This window comes from Xiphophorus maculatus, chromosome 6 (genome assembly GCF_002775205.1).
Source record: "Xiphophorus maculatus strain JP 163 A chromosome 6, X_maculatus-5.0-male, whole genome shotgun sequence".
Classification (NCBI taxonomy): Eukaryota; Metazoa; Chordata; class Actinopteri; order Cyprinodontiformes; family Poeciliidae; genus Xiphophorus; species Xiphophorus maculatus.
The window spans coordinates 11,386,493-11,405,693 of record NC_036448.1 but is presented as its reverse complement, the minus strand read 5'-3'; the positions used below and the strand labels follow the sequence as shown (position 1 = coordinate 11,405,693).

Sequence of the window (19,201 nt, the reverse complement as noted above, 5' to 3'; positions counted from 1 at the left end):
TCAATGTCAGTTTGAAGATTTATGATCTGTTTTGAGGTATTCCTACTTGTCAGAGATAATTGTTCACTGACAAGTGGGCTATGAGTTAAGATGCCGTGGGCTACACTTGCAGTCAGAGGCTAAAAACATTTTAGGCCTCTATTAGCTTCGGAAGGAACCTCACTGCACAAACCTTAGTTTTTATTTAAGACACTGTATTGCCTCCGAATGCATAATGAAAAACGTGCAGTCGACTGCACATTTAGTTCAGGCTGATGCAGCCGCTGCGTGAAGAGGATGACGCACAACAGCATCGGAGATGATCAGCACCGCTGACTCTGAGGATGACAGCGTCGCCGCAAAAACATCCAGCGACAAAAACACATTGAGCGGAGAGTGATGCCGTCGTCTGCAGCTGAACCGGGAAACGCAGAGTAAGATGAGATGCCCGGCCGTTTAGCGGCGAGTATCGCTGCACCTCATTCCGTTTTGAGGCAGACAAGGGTTGCGCATCGTCACAAGGAGCCGTGCGGGACATGGACCCAGCGGCTGCGGGAATCGGGAGTGATGGAAGCCCGACAGAGGCAGCGGCCGCCGGATCCAGTCTGCAACTTGACTTTGGGGACACCGGTAGGTATCGTAGCCTAAATGTGTTCAATCCAATGTCAAAATCTCATAGGAGCATTTTGGTAGAATTCTTTATTGTATTTTATTTTTAAATTATTTGTAGGTGTGAAATAAGCAGCTTAGAAAAGTACAACACTTTAAAAAGCATTATTTGTTCAAATAGATGGCTTGACTTGATAGCTGTGTAGAATTATCTGCAGCAGCAGTTGTCAGTAGCTCCATGCACGCCGTGTCCTGTGTATGTTTGGGAATGTGTGGCTGTTATGAGAGGTAGCAGAATATATCTATTTGAATATGGATCCATTCTACCTATGAAAACAGAAATAAACAAAATAAAAAATAGAAGCTGTATCTTTCTATGACATGTTGTGCTGCTATCATTGCGATTCTTATCTCATGTCAATCTGAATGATGCCTTTATTGATTTAGGATTCTAACATAAATCATACTTCAGTTTCTTGCAGATATGGATGAATAGGCATACATTTGTTGTTTCGTCTATGCTGATGGTGCTCCATGCTTGTTGATAATTTAATGAAACATTAAATTCACCTTCAGAGAGCAAGGGAATCAAAATCTACCTATGTTCAGAGTTACATTACTGTCATAGCTACAGACCCGCCATTTTCTCAGCTGATAAGAGGCAGATTTAATCCTCTTAACTATGACACACACACACACACGCACTCACACGCCCACATAGGCCCTCAAGACACACTTGAGAGCTCCCAAAATATGTTATTACTCTGTCATCATTTTGAGATGTCTCTATTTCCTTTTTGTTTTAGTGCATAAACTTTGAAACTGAGAGTACAACTGGCGGGCCATTATGCTCAGCTGGAACATGACAGGGATGTTGTAGTGTTTGTTGCTTGCTGCTCACTGACACATTTATTCTGCTCTGACCCTAATCCCACCGAGAATGTTTGTGTTCATGTCCTACACTCACTGTTCCAGCATTAATCTGCAGGTTACAGGTGTGGGCACTCTGGTGGAAAAAAGAGGCGCTTTGTGGCACGGCCGCTGAAAGGAGGCTACAAAAACCACACAAATCAATCAAATGACTATGATTCACCTCATTGGATTTAAAATAACCACATTGATTTTAGATTCTCAAATAGTTTTATGCAACTTGTCCAGCTTTGATTTCTAATTGTGTACGCAAAGTCAATGTATTAGTTGGAGTTTTCCTTTGAAATTTGTATTATTTAGTCATTTTAATGATCTTTTTGTGTCTTGTCAACAAATCTGTTCATTTTAAAAGTTGCTGTAATCCTCTGCTATATCTTCTGTTGCCACAACAGGATACACAGAGTCTATGAGTTCATGGTAATATGCTAGGGCATGTTTGAGACGCTCCTGAAAAACTGAGTTTTGTTCAAGGAAAGACTGAAGACCAGTTTTCAGAGAATATCCATATCCTGGCATTAACCATGTACTCCCCTCTGTCTCTACACTACATTTCTTAAAGGTCACCTCTAATATCTCTGATAGAACCTGACTACTACCTTTTAATAGTCAGGTAATAGTCAGGTTAAGTTATTGTTAGCTTTGTTTTTGACTTTATTGTGAGTTATTCAGTTGTAAGTCACTTTGTTTTAAAGTGTCTGCCAAATGCATAAACACACATGGTGGATTACTGTGAGATTTAGTAGATACTTTCCTGGTCTGAACTGTTGGCTGCCTTATTCATTTTGTGAAAAGCACTAGAAACAGTGCATATAAGACAATGTTAATGAGAGTCTTTTTTTTCTCTCAAAATTTATGATATTTCCAAAGAATATCATAAAAATAGATTTAAGTAGGTTCATGCACCGCAAGCCTCTGGAGGATCCTTCACCTTGAGGTTCCAGAGGCACGATAATGCTTCAGTTTTTGTTAAATATCTAATATTTTCATACCTTGTCCTATGGCACTACACTATCTGATGATTTTCGTCAGCAGAGAGATACTTTCTCTTTCCTATGTTGCTTGAAACCTGTGGCCTGCTTAATAATGTGGAACATCCTTCTTATGTAGATTTCCTATAATTGAGATCACCAGATAAACTAATCAACCCAGCTCTCTGAAATTAATTATAGTGATTCAAAGAGCCCTGACACACAATATCATTTATAAATTTAATAGCACAACAAAAAATGTAATTTTTATTACACTTAAATCCAATTTGCATAATAATTTGGAACACGGTGTATTCATCTGCATCCATCTTCTTATCTGCCCAGCTTACCTGCCTCTAGTGGGTGATGCCACACAAAGTTTTGCATGTAGGTCTCAGCTCACCAGTCCTCCACATGTTTGCTGTGTTCCTTACATGGCTTATAGCAATTGAAAATGGGATTTATTGTAACTATCTTTCAATGATCCTTGTTGCCACAGTTCCTTCAAGACCAGATTTGTGACTGTTTAGCCCTATAGTTGTCCTATTGACCGATTCCTTGATCTGAGCTGTTGATTTTTGCACCTCCTTAAAAGTTAACATGAGCCCCATTGCTGCTTATGTGAGAAATGCTCACGTAAGCAGTTCTTACTAGGATGGTCTTGGTAGGACTATCATGTCTTTGTATTTCTGTGTACATTCTGGTACCAGAATGGAGTGGCTGATACTCCACTCTGATGCACAAATGCACTGAACATTCTTCACATTTTCACTTATAAAACCATGTATCATGTGCCTTTCCACTTCACAAACAATATTTATTTATACAATTCAGATATTGATTCCAAGAAGTCTTCAGACCATATAAATAAGTTGCATCTCAGTGAATTTATTTATTTTTGCTAATATTTGATTTATATAATGATATAATAAATGTATTTGCATTCGCTAACCCAAGCAAAAAAGTTATTTTTTCATCGTATCATTTATTGCACATTGCCTCCAGTAGTGGCAGCACCATCTGCTACTACGGTCTCTTCTGTGTTCATTTCTCATGGTTTACAGATTTATCAACTCAGCTCCATTAGCAACCTTAATCTCCTCCTTATAATCTCACACACCATAAAAAATAGCACATAAGACATAAAACATACAGTACTTTGATGTACAATGTGCTGTCTTGCTGATTAACTTCCTCTTCCTGTCTAATGGTCCCACATACACACAGACAGCATCTAGATTGGTCTCTCTTGTCGGGTGGAAAGACTTGTTTAATCCTTGATTGTGATTGGTCGCTGATGTGATCTGCAGCACCCAGCCAATGACTGCTCTCAGATTAGGCAGGAAGTCAATCCAATAGAGTTTTTACCTTGCCTGTACAAATCTACAAATCTTACTGATCCAGAAATAGAAAACAGAAGACGTCGAGGCTGAGAAGAGATTTTTCTTTCGGCTCAATTTCTCTCTAGTTTTTCTGTCTTTTTTTTTTGCCCGGATCTTCAAAAAACTTGCAACTTATAGGTGGTAAACTCTTCTTCTGGTGAGTTAAATCACCAATTTACTTGGAGCAAGGGTAACAAAAGATGTTAAGTTAGCGCTTTTGAAGTTAAGGTATTATTAAGAGCTTTAGTTGTATGCATCTTTCAGTAAATATCACTTGTGGTGTTAAATGTTTGTCCATCTGGGAAGCCTCTTGTTCTGCTTTGTGCTTATTTAATTCACTTGGATGATTTTCACCAACACCACAAGCTTGAATTTAGACCTGCTATACCTCGATAAATAACAAATAATATTTAATAATGCATTGATGTGGGCACATCTTGATCCTTCTTTCCTCTGTGTCTACAGATTCAACCGAGAAGGCTCAAATAACAGAGGTGAGAGGCTACTTCACATGATACACCTGACCGTCTCATCTGTCCTTAGGACTTATTCTAGCTTCTGTTTTACATTCTTTCATAATTCAACTCAACCTTTTTGGGGTATTAGAAGTCGTTTGTGCTATCTTTGTCACAGTCACAATGGTTTTGTTTGCTTTGTGTCTGGTTTTAGATGCCTTCCCTGTTTGGAACAGAACAAAGTCGTGAGAAGAAGATCGGCCACAGGAGAGTAGATGCCCATGGAGAGACAACATATAAAAAAGTGAACTTTTATTTTGTTTGTTTAAAACTGTCTTGGCCCTCTTAATTCTCCTCTTAGCTACTTTTCACCTTCACTCTCCGCTCTCTGTCTTCAGACCACCTCTTCTGCCTTGAAAGGGGCAATCCAGTTGGGGATCGGATATACCGTTGGCAACCTCAGCTCCAAGCCTGAGAGAGATGTCCTCATGCAGGATTTCTACGTGGTGGAAAGCATCTTCTTCCCTAGGTGGGTGAAGATCGGGGTCATATTTATTGGTGCTTATTATAATTTTCATTTATATTAAATTTACTGGTCCTAACCGTCCCTTACAGTGAAGGCAGTAACCTCACTCCAGCTCATCACTACCCAGACTTCAGGTTCAAAACCTACGCCCCCGTGGCCTTCCGCTACTTCAGAGAGCTGTTTGGGATCCGGCCAGATGACTACCTGGTGAGGCCTTTTCCTTCCATAAGCCATATTATACACTGGCTTACATGTATTTGCTACACAAAGTGATGTGAAGCAGTATTACAATCCATTCTGGAATTATTCATACTCCTTATTTCATTTTTTTTTAATGGAACAATCTAAAAGATCAACATAATTGATCAGGATTTTACGTGAAGGATTTTGACCATTTTTTTTATAAATAAAAATCTAAAAATTGTGCCATGCACTTTTATTCCAGCCTCTCTACTTAAAACAACATTCAACGCTTTGAACACCTTGCAATCAAATATCTACAGATTGAAATAGTATAGCATATAGCTGTATACCTACCAAGGTTATGCTTTTAAACTGACAGGCTGAACAAAGAGAGCATGAACTAGAGAAGGAGCCATGATATCAATGACAGCTCTAGAGGAGCTGCTAAGATGCACAGCTCAGCTGGGAACATCTGTTGGGGAAAAGAAGTTCAGGCTGCAGAAATAAAAAGCTGAAGGGGACAAATGTCAAGACTTTGTAGTGACAGAATACCTGCACTGTATTTGTCATTCTGTTTGGTGGTTGAGATTAAACCAGGTAAATGGCCAAAAAAGACTCTGCTCTTTAGTAGCACAAAAATTCACATTTGCATGCAAACGTGCCATGAAAACCTTCAGAGCCATATTATCGCACAAGCCTATGAGGATCATGCATGTCACGGTGCACCTGTGGCCCCACAGTGGCAGCAACACGTTTAAGCAGCTGGTGTGTGCCAAATAGGGATTAGAAGAGAAAAGCTTTCCTTTTAAATTCCAAGTTGTGACAGCAGATGGTCCAGATACTGTTATTTGTTTGTCTTCTTGTTGTTACTGTGCCCATTGTGGAGGAGTATTATCTCATGTTTACTGATAAATACACACTGAATTAATTTGGCAAACTACATGTAAAATTACCCTGAGTTCAAGTTGCATTTCTGTTACCAAACAATCCATGTATAATAAGAAATTCAGAGTAAATACAAGTGGTTTTTCATCATATATATGTTTGCTAACGTGGTTTGATCATTCCAAAAGCCTAATGTTACCCTGCTTTATCCAGACCTGATGGGTGACTCTCATACTGGAACACTCAATAGTGTTGAATTTTAATCACCTGACCCAGGCTATCACCCTGAAATAAAAGAAAGTTGGTAAGCACAATCAGAAACTCTCCAGAAACCTCCAAGACTCTAATCTTGGAAGTTGAAGTTGCTGGAACTGTAGCGCTAATATCCACACTGAAGCAATCTTAACATCATCATGGTTTGAGACAGTGCCATCCAAGAAAGAAGACACTTCTTCAAAATGTGTGCTCTCACCGACAAACCAAATGCCTTCCGAAGCAAAATTCAGAAGTCAGAGTAGACAAATAATGAGCTATGAAGACAAAACTGTATGTTTGGAGAAGTCAAGTTGATGTTTTCATCAAGCACAGTGTGAAAAAACCGTGTTCTCCAGATGACTTTTCTGTTTTTTAATCAAATATTAGTAATGATGTAATGTACCTATTTTGACCACCTATAAAGATTACTTATGCACCCAGTTCTTGTTTTTAAAATTGATTGAACACACGGCTTTCTTCAATATTCCACGCATAAAAAAGAAGAAAAAACACACCTAAAATGAATGAATGGCATGAGTGTATGTTCTCAGTACAACTGTAATACCTTAAAATGAGCGATACAGTGTTTTTGGTACTTGCATTTCTTTCAACAAAACTTCCTGTATGTCCTGATTATGTTACATAAATGACTTTGTTGTGTTTTACTGATTTACTGAATTATATTGAAATAGTACATTTATCATATACTATTGATAAATGCACTATTCGTATGACAAGCCAGACAAATTAGTTGTCTGGCTTGTCATACAATTCAAAAGGATAATTCACTCATTAAAAGCAGGTGAGACAGTTACATATAAAAACACCCAATATTAATCTGTGGCATGTCTGTATTATTACTTTCAGACGATGAGTCTAAGCGGCAGGCTTGGCAGGTCGAATTTTAATCTGTTTGTCCTCCATCTCTCCGTCTAGTACTCGCTGTGTAATGAGCCACTGATTGAGTTGAGCAATCCGGGAGCAAGTGGCTCCATATTCTATGTGACCAGTGATGACGAGTTTATCATCAAAACCGTCCTGCACAAGGAGGCAGAGTTTCTGCAGAAATTGCTCCCTGGATATTACATGGTGAGAAAAAATGATTTTTTAATACTTCCAATATTAGATTTTTTATGATTCACATATACAAAGATCAGTTTGTAGTGTAATTGACACTATTAATTAATTTATTAAGGGGAAAAATAACTATATAACCTCCCTTACCCAGTATATTTATAAATTAACTGATTAGCCACATTTTTGGCAACTAATCATTTGGCAAAACATATTTTGATGATCCCCAAGACTTCTAGGAAAAAACAAAATTCATTGAGAGACAAAAGGTGAATCTTTTGGAAGGTGTGCATCCCATTACATCCACAGTAAAACTAACAAAGCATTTCAGAAAAATAACATGATGGTTCCAGTGGAGCATGGAACCATAATGTGGTAGTGTGACAGTCGGGCTGCGTTTCTGCCGCAGTACCTGGAAAACTTACCATGAAAATGGAACATTTGGTGGGCAGCTACCCTTTCATAAAGAACCAGAATGGTTTGCACACTTTGTCCTCTTAATAAATGAGTTCACCATTTGTAAACTGCATTTTGCTTTCACTCTGGTTATCTTTCTCTGATATTGATATTTGTCATTCAAGTGTGACAAGCAAGCAAAAACAGAAGAAACCTGTAAGAAGGGAGATAGTTTTTCAAAACACACAATTAAATCTATTAAATCTCTGAGAGCAATAGGGATAGTGAGCTGTTTGTGTACATGGCCTCTTACTTAAGAGGAGCCGTGCAACAGAATCTTCTAGTCATGTTTATCCTCTTTATCCACCGCTGATGCTGGCTCTCTGTCATCAGTAGGTGACTTTGGGATGGGTCAAAGCTCACAGACATGCTCAGTTCTCAGTGAGGAGTTAAGTGTGTGCACAGGCTTGCGCTGTGGCCCGATGAGGTCATGCTGTCTGGCAAGTGCAAACCCCAATGGAACATAAGCCCATTTACCACTAATATGCTTTGTTTCCTTTTTCCTCTGCCTTTGTCCTTCAACCCGTCGACCAGAACTTGAACCAGAACCCCCGCACTTTGCTGCCCAAGTTTTTTGGCCTTTACTGCGTCCAGAGTGGTGGCAAAAACATTCGAATAATTGTGATGAACAATATATTGCCACGCTCAGTTCGCATGCACCTCAAATTCGACCTCAAGGGCTCGACATACAAGAGGCAAGCATCCAAGAAAGAAAGGGAGAAGTCCAAGCCCACGTTTAAAGACCTGGATTTTCTGACTGATGTTCCTGAGGGCCTCACTTTGGATCAGGAAATGTACAACGCTTTGGTCAAAACACTGCAACGGGACTGCCTGGTGAGAAAGATAGCAAAGAGGGGGAGTGCATTATGGATTGATAGACAAAGTAAAAAAACAGGTTTTGCAACAAAAACATTTTGTTTAAATTCCCTTGAAACATTTTCATTATGTTGTAAGAGAACATCTCAAAACTCACTTCGTTTCTTTGTAGGTTCTGGAAAGTTTTAAGATCATGGATTACAGTTTGCTGCTTGGCGTTCACAACCAAACCCTGGCAGAGAAAGAAAATCAGTCCCAGGGCTCACCAGCAGGAGGCGGCGATGAGAAGAAGCCTGCAGGACAGAGGGCTCTCTATTCCACCGCTATGGAGTCCATACAGGGCGGGTCCACATGCAGGGACGCAATGGAACATGATGACACGTATGTCCCTATTTCATAATATTAACCATCATCCTCCTACAGCATTTAAACCTAATGGCAAATTATTTTTCTTATCTAGTATGGGAGGTATCCCAGCAATGGGAAGTAAAGGAGAGCGCCTCCTGCTGTTCATTGGGATTATTGACATTCTGCAGTCCTACAGGTAGAAAAGTAGCTTATTTGTTGCATTTTAATTACCATGACACTCAGGGAAGGAGACTAAAAATCTACCAACTTGAACCATACAAGTTTTTTGTGTTCTACAACACAGAAAATTATGTAGATTTAAAAAGCGCAAAATAATTTTTTAGAGTTTATCTAAAATCAGTCCTCAAATGCTGCTGTCCTGAATCTGCACAAATCCAGTAATTAATTCATTTGCAGAACTTGAATTTAAAATATGCATGATACCCCTGATGTAATGTTCAACCTTCTTCCTTTGGAAGAGTAACATTCAGTTTTAAGTGTGGGCTTGAAGACTTTTATCTCATCTGCATAAATGGTTCAACAGATGTCAAACAATTATGAAATAAATTTAAATATTGAAACAAATCTAAACATAAATGACAAAATTCACATTTGTGTATGAGTATTGATACTAACAGGGGCAGTACCTGAGGCATAACGTATTTGAAAAATGGAAGAAAGTAAAAAAAAGAAGCTATGATTAACTCTGATACCCTGAATAAAATTCAATGTAACCTTGGATGCTTTTAGAGAAAATGTATGAAAAGAAAGAGCATTATTAAGAGCTAGGAACACAGCAGACAGGTCAGAAATAAAGGTGTAAGAGGTGAAAGAACCTGTTGTGGCAGGACAAAATGCTTAAAAGATTATAGAAAGAAAACCATAAAAATTAATATTTGCAGTTTGCCACAAACCATGAGGTTTTTGCACCCATTTGTAACAAGGTGACCTGGTGAGATAGAGTTGAACATTTTAGCTGTAGACATTCAGCCAAAGCTACAATGGAATAACTTAGATCAAAGCATAGTCAAAGTCCAGATTTTCATCATGTTGAGAAATTGATTAAAGAGATTATCTTACCCATAGATTCTCTTTATCCAATCGGACTGAGTTATTTTGCAAAGAAGAATGAGCAAAAGATTTGAGGCTCTAGATGTGCAAAGCTAATAGAAACAAACCCCAAAGACCTGCAGCTGTAACTGCAGCAGCAGGAGGTTCTGTAACATACAAATGCATGCCACATTTATAGGACTTAATTTGCTAAAAAATCCCAACTAGCAGCTGCTGTGTATCATTCCGGTTGATATGTGACAACATGATATGACTGGTATAGGTTTGCAATTCACTTTAAATAGCAATGCGATATTGTAAGAAGATGCCAGGGAACAAATGATAGATCATTCTTTGAAATATAATTTAAAATACACATCATTGCCCTTTTGGAAGTCTGTAATTAAATTTAATTGTCTTGTCTGACAGACTGATTAAAAAACTGGAACACTCCTGGAAGTCTCTCATCCATGATGGAGTAAGTTGCTTTCATGTGGCTTTTAATTTTCTTTATTTAAGTGTTCCAATCCAAATTAAGCTGTCTATTTATGCAAGCTAGTTAACTATGCTAAGTCTTTCCATAGTCGTTGTTTTTGGAGAGCAAGACTTAATTATGAACACTGCTGTCTTCCGTTGAATCACAGGACACGGTGTCGGTCCACAGACCTAGTTTCTATGCAGAGAGGTTCTTCAAGTTCTGCAGCACAGTTGTCTTCAGGAAAAGCTGCTGTGAGTTGAACATTTCACCACATGTATTTTTCATTTTGATTACTGATATGAACATCTAACGTTCTGTAAGAGGTTTCAAGGTAAATCATGTTTTTCCTTCCAGCATTACGACCATCTCCATCTAAGAGAGGTCGAGGGGCCCTCTCAGGATCCAAGTACGGTGCCGGACAGCGCCCCTCACTGACTGATGAAAGACAGGAAAACCTGGAGAACTTGGAGAACCTCAGAGGAGCCCACAGCTTTTCTATTCTGGAAGAGAATGGTGCGCTATGCTGGAAACATTCATAGTAATAACACAAAAATGAAGTTAATGCCTTTTTCTTTTACTGTGATTTAACTACCTCTACATGTTATGTCTCTTAGCTTTGATGACTTTCATCCTCAGTGGCTTATTTTTTTTTGCTTAGCTGATATAAAGAGAGACTCTAAAGATATATGTAAGGAACAAAGGCAATGTAGAAATTGAAGCTGTAGAAACCAGGGAAACAGAAAATTAAGTTCCAGTCAGAAGTGTCTCTGCAATTTATGTTGGGATCATTGTCCTGTCGGAACACCTGGTTGTGTACATCTTTTACCCATTTGAGTCAAGTTGATATATCCAGATGAAAGGAAATTGGATGTTTGGATGTCATTGTCCACTGTGAACCCATTTCAGTCAATCAATCAATCAATCAATCAATCAATCAATCAATCAATCAATCAATCAATCAATCAATCAATCAATCAATCAATCAATCAATCAATCAATCAATCAATCAATCAATCAATCAATCAATCAATCAATCAATCAATCAATCAATCAATCAATCAATCAATCAAATTTTATTTGTATAACACATTTCAGCAGCAAGGCATTTCAAAGTGCTTTACATCATTACAAACACAACATCATTACAAACACAAACATTTCAACATCAACATAGAATAAGAAGGTGCTGGTCAAGCATAAAAACTTTGTTCCTGAATTGACACCCTCAAGCTCGAGTTAAGCCAGATGATTTCTGCAGAAAACCTTTATGGTCAGATGAGACAAAGATTGAGCTTTTTGGTCATAGTCACTAAAAGTAGGTGAGGCTGTCAAACTAACAGGATTCTGTAACACTGTGTTCTAACTAGCCGTTGAGAAGGCAGTTGGCCATCTTAAAACACGATTTTGATTGAATTAAGTAGACCGACAATACGCTTCCAATCAGAAATGTAAAGCTTCATGTGTAACTTCAGTGGTGGGAATCAAAAACAAAAAGAAATGTGAAGAAATAACTTCTCTTGTCTCGCTCATATGATATTAATATTGTACTTTTGCTTCATTCAGGTAAAGAGCCGCCCTGCACCCCTCCGTCATTTGAAGACGCAACGACAGCATCTATTGCAACCACGCTGTCATCTAACAACTCTTTACCAACCACCCCATTTGATACTCCAGAACATCCACGCCCCAGAAGACAAATGCATTCACCAAACATAGTCAGGTCAGAAATATTGTCCGTGCTTGCCAGCAATTGTATTATTATACGAGACCTACTCACTGTAAATGTTCACTCATACTTTGTGTTTTCTTGTGTCCAAAAAAAAAAAAGATCACAAAAAGAGCTGGTTGAGGTTCACGGCGAACGTCAGGACACTATAACTGTGGAGGTGGAGCTGAGGTATGAACATCAGCAAAAGTGTTATCACAGAGTATCTCACTGAGTTATGTTTGTGGTATTTCATCTGTTTCGTTTGCGTTTTCTCAAACAGCAAGATCCCGCAGAGTACGGAGCTGACGCAGAGGACAGAAATCATGTCTTCCAGCCAACAAACACTCAGTCATCAAATTTGTACAGTAGCTTCGTCCGCCCCCAGCTCTACATGTTCATCCTCTGCATATTCCTCCACTACTCTTCCTCCTTCCTTTGCGTCATCCTCCTCTGCTCAATGTGCTGCCCAGTCATCCTCTACGCTTTCTTCATCCATCCGTCCGTCCACCAAACCGCTCACCTCTCCAGGAACCGCTCAGGCTTTAACTCTCTCCTCTCTGATCTCTGACTCAAATGCAAAATCTGTTCAGCTCACCGGTTTGTCTCCGAACGCCTCCACCCTCACTCCTGCCTCAGCGTTCACCCCCATTCACCCCGCATCCGCTAGCTCCTCTCAGCATTTTCCCTCCGCTCCTCCCTCTTCAGCCCCTTCAAGCCCCCACTTGCCTCAGGAAGAACCGCGTACTTCACAAAAGCAGCTTTCGGTGTCCAGCAGCCACAGCTCCTTGGAAGCGGAGGTGCAGGTCTCTGACATTTACTTTGTAAGTTCCTACCCCAAATGTTTCTATATTTATGTCACATATAAACAGAGAACGGGTCAGGAAGTAAAATTAACCAAAATTAGTTGAAAGGTCACAATCATATAAGAGTAAGTTAAGACCAGGCTGTGAGGATAACTTGCTTTCTGTTTCTGTGTGATCTACTGGATCTTCTGCAGTGGTCCAGTCAGGATAGCGTGGTAGAGTTGTGATGGTGAGAAGGTCTCTGTGTGCACGCTATGGGAGCTGCTCTTCCTGCTTTATTTCTAAAGCCTGATGCCTGAAAAGGCGCGTGACCTGCTTTTAACTGATATCACCAAAAAAACAACCTGCACAGCATGAAGTCTATCCATCGTTCTTCTTTTATTTGTTCTGTCCTTTTCACTACGTCTGGTTTTGATTTGTTTGTTTGCCACATTCATTCTGCATTTTCTTCTTTTTTTCTGTATAATCTTGTGTAACCCATTTCACATCCCTTGTGTACTCATCTGTGTGTCCAATCATCAGTATGCAGATGGAAGATACTGGGTGTATTCTCCAATTCTTGGCCGTCGTAAACTTAACTCTAGTTCAAGTTACAATGTAAGTCGCTAGCTAGGAAGCTATAGTAGCCTGAAAGACTGGGAGATGTGGGATATGTGCTGCCAGATATGGTCAAAAATATGGTCAAAACAAAAACCAATTTTAATGGATTGTTTGTTGCTGACGGCTAAAGAAAAATGAAATGCATGTGAAAACTGCTGCCTCTTCATTTCCTTCATCATTAGTAAAAAGTGGTCTATGTATATTTATGTAACAAATATCCAGTGAATGTGTAGTTAGTAAATTGTAGCTTGACTCAGATCTTAGTGATCCCTTGATGTGTTTGAGTCCCTTTCTTCTGGTTTTGAGAATTGTCTAATTAATAAAGATGCACTTTGTATTTCTTCACAGTCCATGGACTTAGTGGTATCAAATATTTAGAAAAAATATGTTAAATTTAAGAATTTAGTTCAGGACTTTTTGAGTCAGATTCTGTTGAAAGTGAGTTATTTCCAGTAAATACTGGTTTTGTTGTTTTCAATTTGTGTACATCTTGATTAGCCTTTTCAAGACCAAATCGGATCTTTACCTTCTTAAAACAAGTCCAGACTCAAAAACATCATACAAGTTTATGTTTATTACCGTATGAATCTTTAAACTATCTTTGTGTTTGATGTCCTACACATAACTTGACCATTATTTAGATAGAAAATGAATGTAGGGAATACTTTGAACGGAAAAGCAATTATGATGACCAGTAAAGTAAACCAGTTTAAAAACAAAAAAATGCTCTTGATTTTTACATTGCCTCAGTTTTATATTAAGTATTTTGACCAGAAATCCCTTCCACTTTGTTTTTCTTAGCAGATTGTAAATATAGGAATATCATTGAGGTTGACTTCTACCTAAATAATCCCCCTAATGAAATTTGACAAATATTAGTAAGGTTTATAATACAGCAATTCCTTAATCCATTGTTAAGTTTTTGAGATTGGAGTTATTTCAGGACAACAGAAGGTCGCTTTGAGTGTTGCCCCTGTCAGACTAGCCTCCAGCTTCAGCCTCTGGGGCCAACTAATTTGAATGTGTGTGTGTGAATGGGCCAATTGCTGGATATAGTGTGAAGCACTTTGGGATCCTCTGAGCTTGATAAAGCAGTAGACAAGTACAGGCCATTTTATCACAACCTGACTTCAAAAATCCTGAACTGTTCCTTTAGTACAACCTACTATTCGTAAAATATCTGAAACTAATTTGAGTTGACATATGAACAAAAGGAAGAAAATCACCAATTTGACTACCTTACCGACATGCACGATGCAACTTTATTCCATTACATGTAGATAAAATGTGTCTTCAAATTCGTTCTTCCCAATAACCCACCTATTTGTTTTTCTTTTTCTGCTGCCCCCTGTTGGTTATTTTGTATAACCACAGACTCAGGAGGACCAGAGCTGTGTTTTCTCTCCTTTCCACTGCAGCTCTGAGTCCAGAAGAGACTCAGATGTGGACAGTGAAACAGTAAGTCAACACTCCATCCGTGATTTATGGTAAACTCTAAAAATACCGAATGAATTGATTTATGAATTGACTTTCTCTCGCCCGTATCTGATATTAATCATCTCTAATTCTCCTCCAGTAATTTCAGTCAAAGACAGCGGCAGTGGGTGGAGCCAGAGGCTTTCTCCTTACACAAAAGCTGGGAGGGTGTAATGATAAAGGCAGCAGGACACTGATGATTTACTGCTGGCTGCTGAAGCTGCATGTAAGAGTCTGCTTTGCTTATAGTAAATCTTATTACCTGGCATTCAGCTGAAAGAATGCAGCTTTGCATTATGCATTTGAACCACTGTACAGAGAGATTTACTGCTAATCTAGTGGGAGTCTGTTATGTACAATTTGTTCATACAGAAGTGGAGAAACGTATGAATCTTACAGTACAATCAGCTTAGTAGCACTGTGAACAATTTTGGTAATTGTGATTAAGCTCTTAATGCTTTTAACAGGATAATCATTGTCAAGATTCAAACGTCGATTTAAATCCCACGACATAAATATTGTGTCAATTAATTTAAATTTAATTTCAGTGCAAACCCCACTGTTATTATTATTCTTTTAAAAGCCAAAAGTCTGTGTATAAGTAACAGCTTGGTTGCAGAGGGAGCAGCCGAAGCGAGGTGAATCAAACATTCCTTTCCCCAGCTCTGCCTATGCAATATGTGTTATCGATTCCTCCTATTGACTCACTTGTAATTAGCCTGGACTTCATTGTGCATTTGTTTTAACTAGAGGGGAATCAGCTCTGTATAATTTGATTTTAGCACTTTAACTATGTCTATGATTGATCTTAGCACACACACTCAGACACAGTGAATACCCTTCGCATACAGTGGTCCTCCAGCGGTGTGTAGTGGCTCAGTCAAAGAAAAAAAAACAAACAAAAAAACGATCTGGAAGCAAGTGGTTTTATTCAAAATGCCTTATCAACTAACTCAGAAGCTTATTTTTCTGATAAAATTATAAAAAAATATGACTTAAGAATTCAAATATGGACAAAAAGAATTGGTAAGTAAATACCAAATATTAGTAGCAGGGTAAAAGTACTATAGGAGAAGAGATAAAACAATAAAATGATAAAATATCTTTTGTAAATCATCAGTTTTCATGTGCTTAAGCACATGCATGTAGGTGTGTACATGTTGTGTTGTGTGTGCATGTGTTTGCATGTCTACAGTGTTTGATTGAGAGAAGCACATGTTGATATTTTTCCAGTGTTCTCTTTTTGTCAAAATGTCAAAAGGTGTTGTAACAAGTCATGAAATACAGGAGCATCTCAATAAATAAAAATAAAGAAATCTGCGTAAAGTCAACTTATTTCAGTAACTTGGCTTGAAAAGTGGAAATCATGAGTAGATTTAGTGCACTCAGAATCATTTATTTTAAACACTTATTCTTATTAACTTTATGAAAGCTAATGAAACCCAAAATATTATATATATATATACAGTATATACAGTATATACAGTATATATATATATATATATATATATATATATATATATATATATATATTTATATAGAAAAGCTGAATTCTACTGGAAAGATGGCTCACACAGTTGTTCATTATTGACCCCTGCTAGCAGGATACACCACAATGTGTCATTATTTAATAAAATGCCTGTATCCAAGTATGTTAACGGGAAGTTGAGTGGAAGGAAAAAGTGTGGAGGAACACAATTTTAGATTTTTATAATCATACCCACTTGTCCACACAAGGCTGCGGGCGTGCTAGTCGCAATCTCAGCTGGTCATTAGATGAGAGGTGTGGGGTGCTTCCTGAAGTCCTGATGGCCTGGTTATCCGTCACATGGATAGGTCGCCACTCCATCATAGAGCAACACAAACAACACAACAGAAAAATAACCTGGCATTTGCATGGACATGCTAAATGGTAATTTAGAGAGAGCATTTATCCTAGGAACGATGAATCTGGTCTGTAAGAGGGAGGCTGGTCCTGACTGGTATGCTCCCAGTCAGGATTTTAGAGAGGCATTTTTCCTTCTGACCACAGGATTAGAAAAAGCTGGCTTTCATAATCATCAAATTCAAAGCAGAACTAGCCCATATTACTCTGTATGTTTGTACAGAAATATGAGTTTCCCTTTTTGAGTGGAGTTACTGACATAAAGTATCTTTGCATTCCAATTTACTGAGTTTTACTTTTATTTTAATCACCTGCTGTTCATGCTTTAGCTGTCTAAGAAAATAAAATGCAGTTGACCAATTGTTTAATGAAGCATGATACTTCATAACATATGCAGAAATGAAAACTCTTCAGTTTTCCAGACAGTTTATTTGGCAATACATCTTCCTTGAACTGTGACCTGCTGAAACAACAGGGATCCAAATCCCTGTCTGAATTTCTTTTTCTACTGTATCATTTGAGGCTGCTGATGTTGACTTGCCTGTTTGTGGGCAACAGTGTTTGTAGATTATCACTGTGAAAAAATAAATAAAATAAAATTATGTTGTCTAAATATTGTTGGTTTTTTCTAATCCATTACCCGAGGCTGTGGCTTTGAAACTTTGAAAATTAAACCATCTGGTTCACTTTTTTCCCATTTGAGTTTAGAGAGATCAGTCCACCAGATGGCACTGCAGTGCCTGAAAAGGACTCTGTGCTGCTGTATCTTGATTATTATACATCAGCACACTGCTGCTTGTTATCTAAAATTGACCTCTCTTTGTTACATTTTAAAATTGATTTTCTCAATCTCATACGGTGAATTACAAGCCACCTGTAGGCCACATTTCTCTTTATTGTCTTCTTGATGGACCATAAAAACGAGGCTCATATTTAAAGCCACATTCATTAGCCCTCCGTATAACACTGACGTGTTAATGCACAAAAAATTATATGAAATCTTTATTGCTTTAGTGGGTATGGCTTTTATATTTTATAGCTGCAGGCTGTAGTGCCTACGGATGATGGATAGAAAAAAGATTCAATAATGCTTTCTCATAAGCGGACTCTTTGTGTCTTGTCATAGTGTTCATACCAGTTACACTTTTTCACATTTGTTGTGATGTATTAATGGAAAGTAGTGTACAATTGTGACATGGAAGAAAAATGACACAGTTTCAAATTAGTCTAAAAATAAGGTATGCATTTAGGACAAAGTGCCATCTGAGTGACTTCTTTGACATGCTTTCTGTGTACTCCTGTGTGGCTCACAGTAAACTGCAGAGAGTTGTTATTGTTGCTGTCTTTCAGCAATTTAACAGTCTAGCTTCTGTTAATGAACAAATTAGTAGTATGTATGAATATTAATTGTTCTGTCAACAGATTCCTTCACCTGAGTTTTTGGTCTCTGCCGCTCCCCCAGAATAACCGTGGATCGCTTGGCTGCTGCTCCAAATTTGAATCTCTTTACCTGACTTGTTTGGGTGAATGGTTGTCTCTTGAGAAGACTGCAGTCATTCCATTTTGGCTGCTGGACTGAATAAGACTCTCCGAAGTATTACTTTGCAATCTAATCAGTAAATCTCTTCACAACTTTTTTCTTGTCTGCTCTTCTCAGTGATCTTCATGATGCTGTTTCTTCACTACTGTTTTCTAACAAACCTCAGAAGCCTTCACACAACATCTGGACTCAGATTGAATTTTTCACAGATGGATCCATTTGCTAATTAATCAAATTTTATAGTCAGTCATTGAACACATTTTTTTATAGTTAGAGAGAAAAGAAGGGAGGGTGGATGATTACAAATGGACAACAAATACTGTTAGTCTTAGTATGGGAAGGTTTTTGTAAAGAATTTAGAAAACTGTAGTTTTTCTTTTTCGGTTTTCTGACATAACGTCCTGCCAAATTACATTGAGGTCTGTGGTTGTAATGCCAAAAGTAGTCCATGGTGTATACATAATTTTAAAGTTTCTGCATATTCAGAAATAGAGTTTAAATTCATATTAAGTTACCTTTAAAAATGACTTTTATAAAATACATGCAAATGAGCACATGCTACGTTTAGAGTGCCAGATGTTTCCAGGTGCACATCTATTATGCTGAGGATAGGTGTGCTTTATGTAGAAGCTGGAGTTGTGAATGTCACTCATGGTGACAAGTCAGCCATGTCTGGCCATGATGGAATGTGTGATGGACAAGGATCAGCAGCCATCTGACCAACTAGCCTGGAATGAAATGTTTCTTGTACACACACGCGCACGCACACACACATGTATCCTGAGAAACACATAA

General features: G+C 38.3%; 1 protein-coding gene across 5 annotated transcripts; it reads left to right on the top strand.

Annotated features, from left to right (window-relative positions):
- The first annotated feature begins 93 nt into the window (after positions 1-93).
- On the top strand, positions 94-18,417 carry LOC102218168 (phosphatidylinositol 4-phosphate 5-kinase type-1 gamma-like). 5 transcript variants are annotated; one of them, XR_002752960.1, is made up of 18 exons: positions 95-609; positions 4,334-4,362; positions 4,538-4,627; positions 4,722-4,852; positions 4,939-5,056; positions 7,109-7,261; positions 8,237-8,536; positions 8,691-8,899; positions 8,979-9,062; positions 10,346-10,394; positions 10,561-10,645; positions 10,749-10,907; positions 11,958-12,114; positions 12,223-12,291; positions 12,383-12,923; positions 14,880-14,963; positions 15,082-15,207; positions 18,329-18,417. XR_002752960.1 is itself a non-coding variant. In XM_005797087.2 (18 exons), exons 1-18 carry the CDS (start codon positions 516-518, stop codon positions 15,082-15,084), a joined length of 2,010 nt encoding a protein of 669 aa, XP_005797144.2. In that variant the 5' UTR covers positions 95-515; the 3' UTR covers positions 15,085-15,933. The 5 variants fall into 5 exon arrangements, 3 of the variants coding, with proteins under 3 accessions (XP_005797143.2, XP_005797144.2, XP_005797142.2); XR_002752959.1 differs by having other exon boundaries at positions 18,289-18,378; XM_005797087.2 differs by lacking the exon at positions 18,329-18,417 and having other exon boundaries at positions 12,383-12,462; positions 12,808-12,923; positions 15,082-15,933.
- Positions 18,418-19,201: the final 784 nt, after the last annotated feature.

Bases quoted from the DNA above. Each gene is read 5' to 3' on its own strand.
- LOC102218168 (XM_005797085.2), top strand. From the start codon at position 516: ATGGACCCAGCGGCTGCGGGAATCGGGAGTGATGGAAGCCCGACAGAG. The intron at 4,853-4,938 runs GTGGGTGAAGAT...CGTCCCTTACAG, and splicing joins GAAAGCATCTTCTTCCCTAG to TGAAGGCAGTAACCTCACTC. The intron at 8,900-8,978 runs GTATGTCCCTAT...TTTCTTATCTAG, and splicing joins GCAATGGAACATGATGACAC to TATGGGAGGTATCCCAGCAA.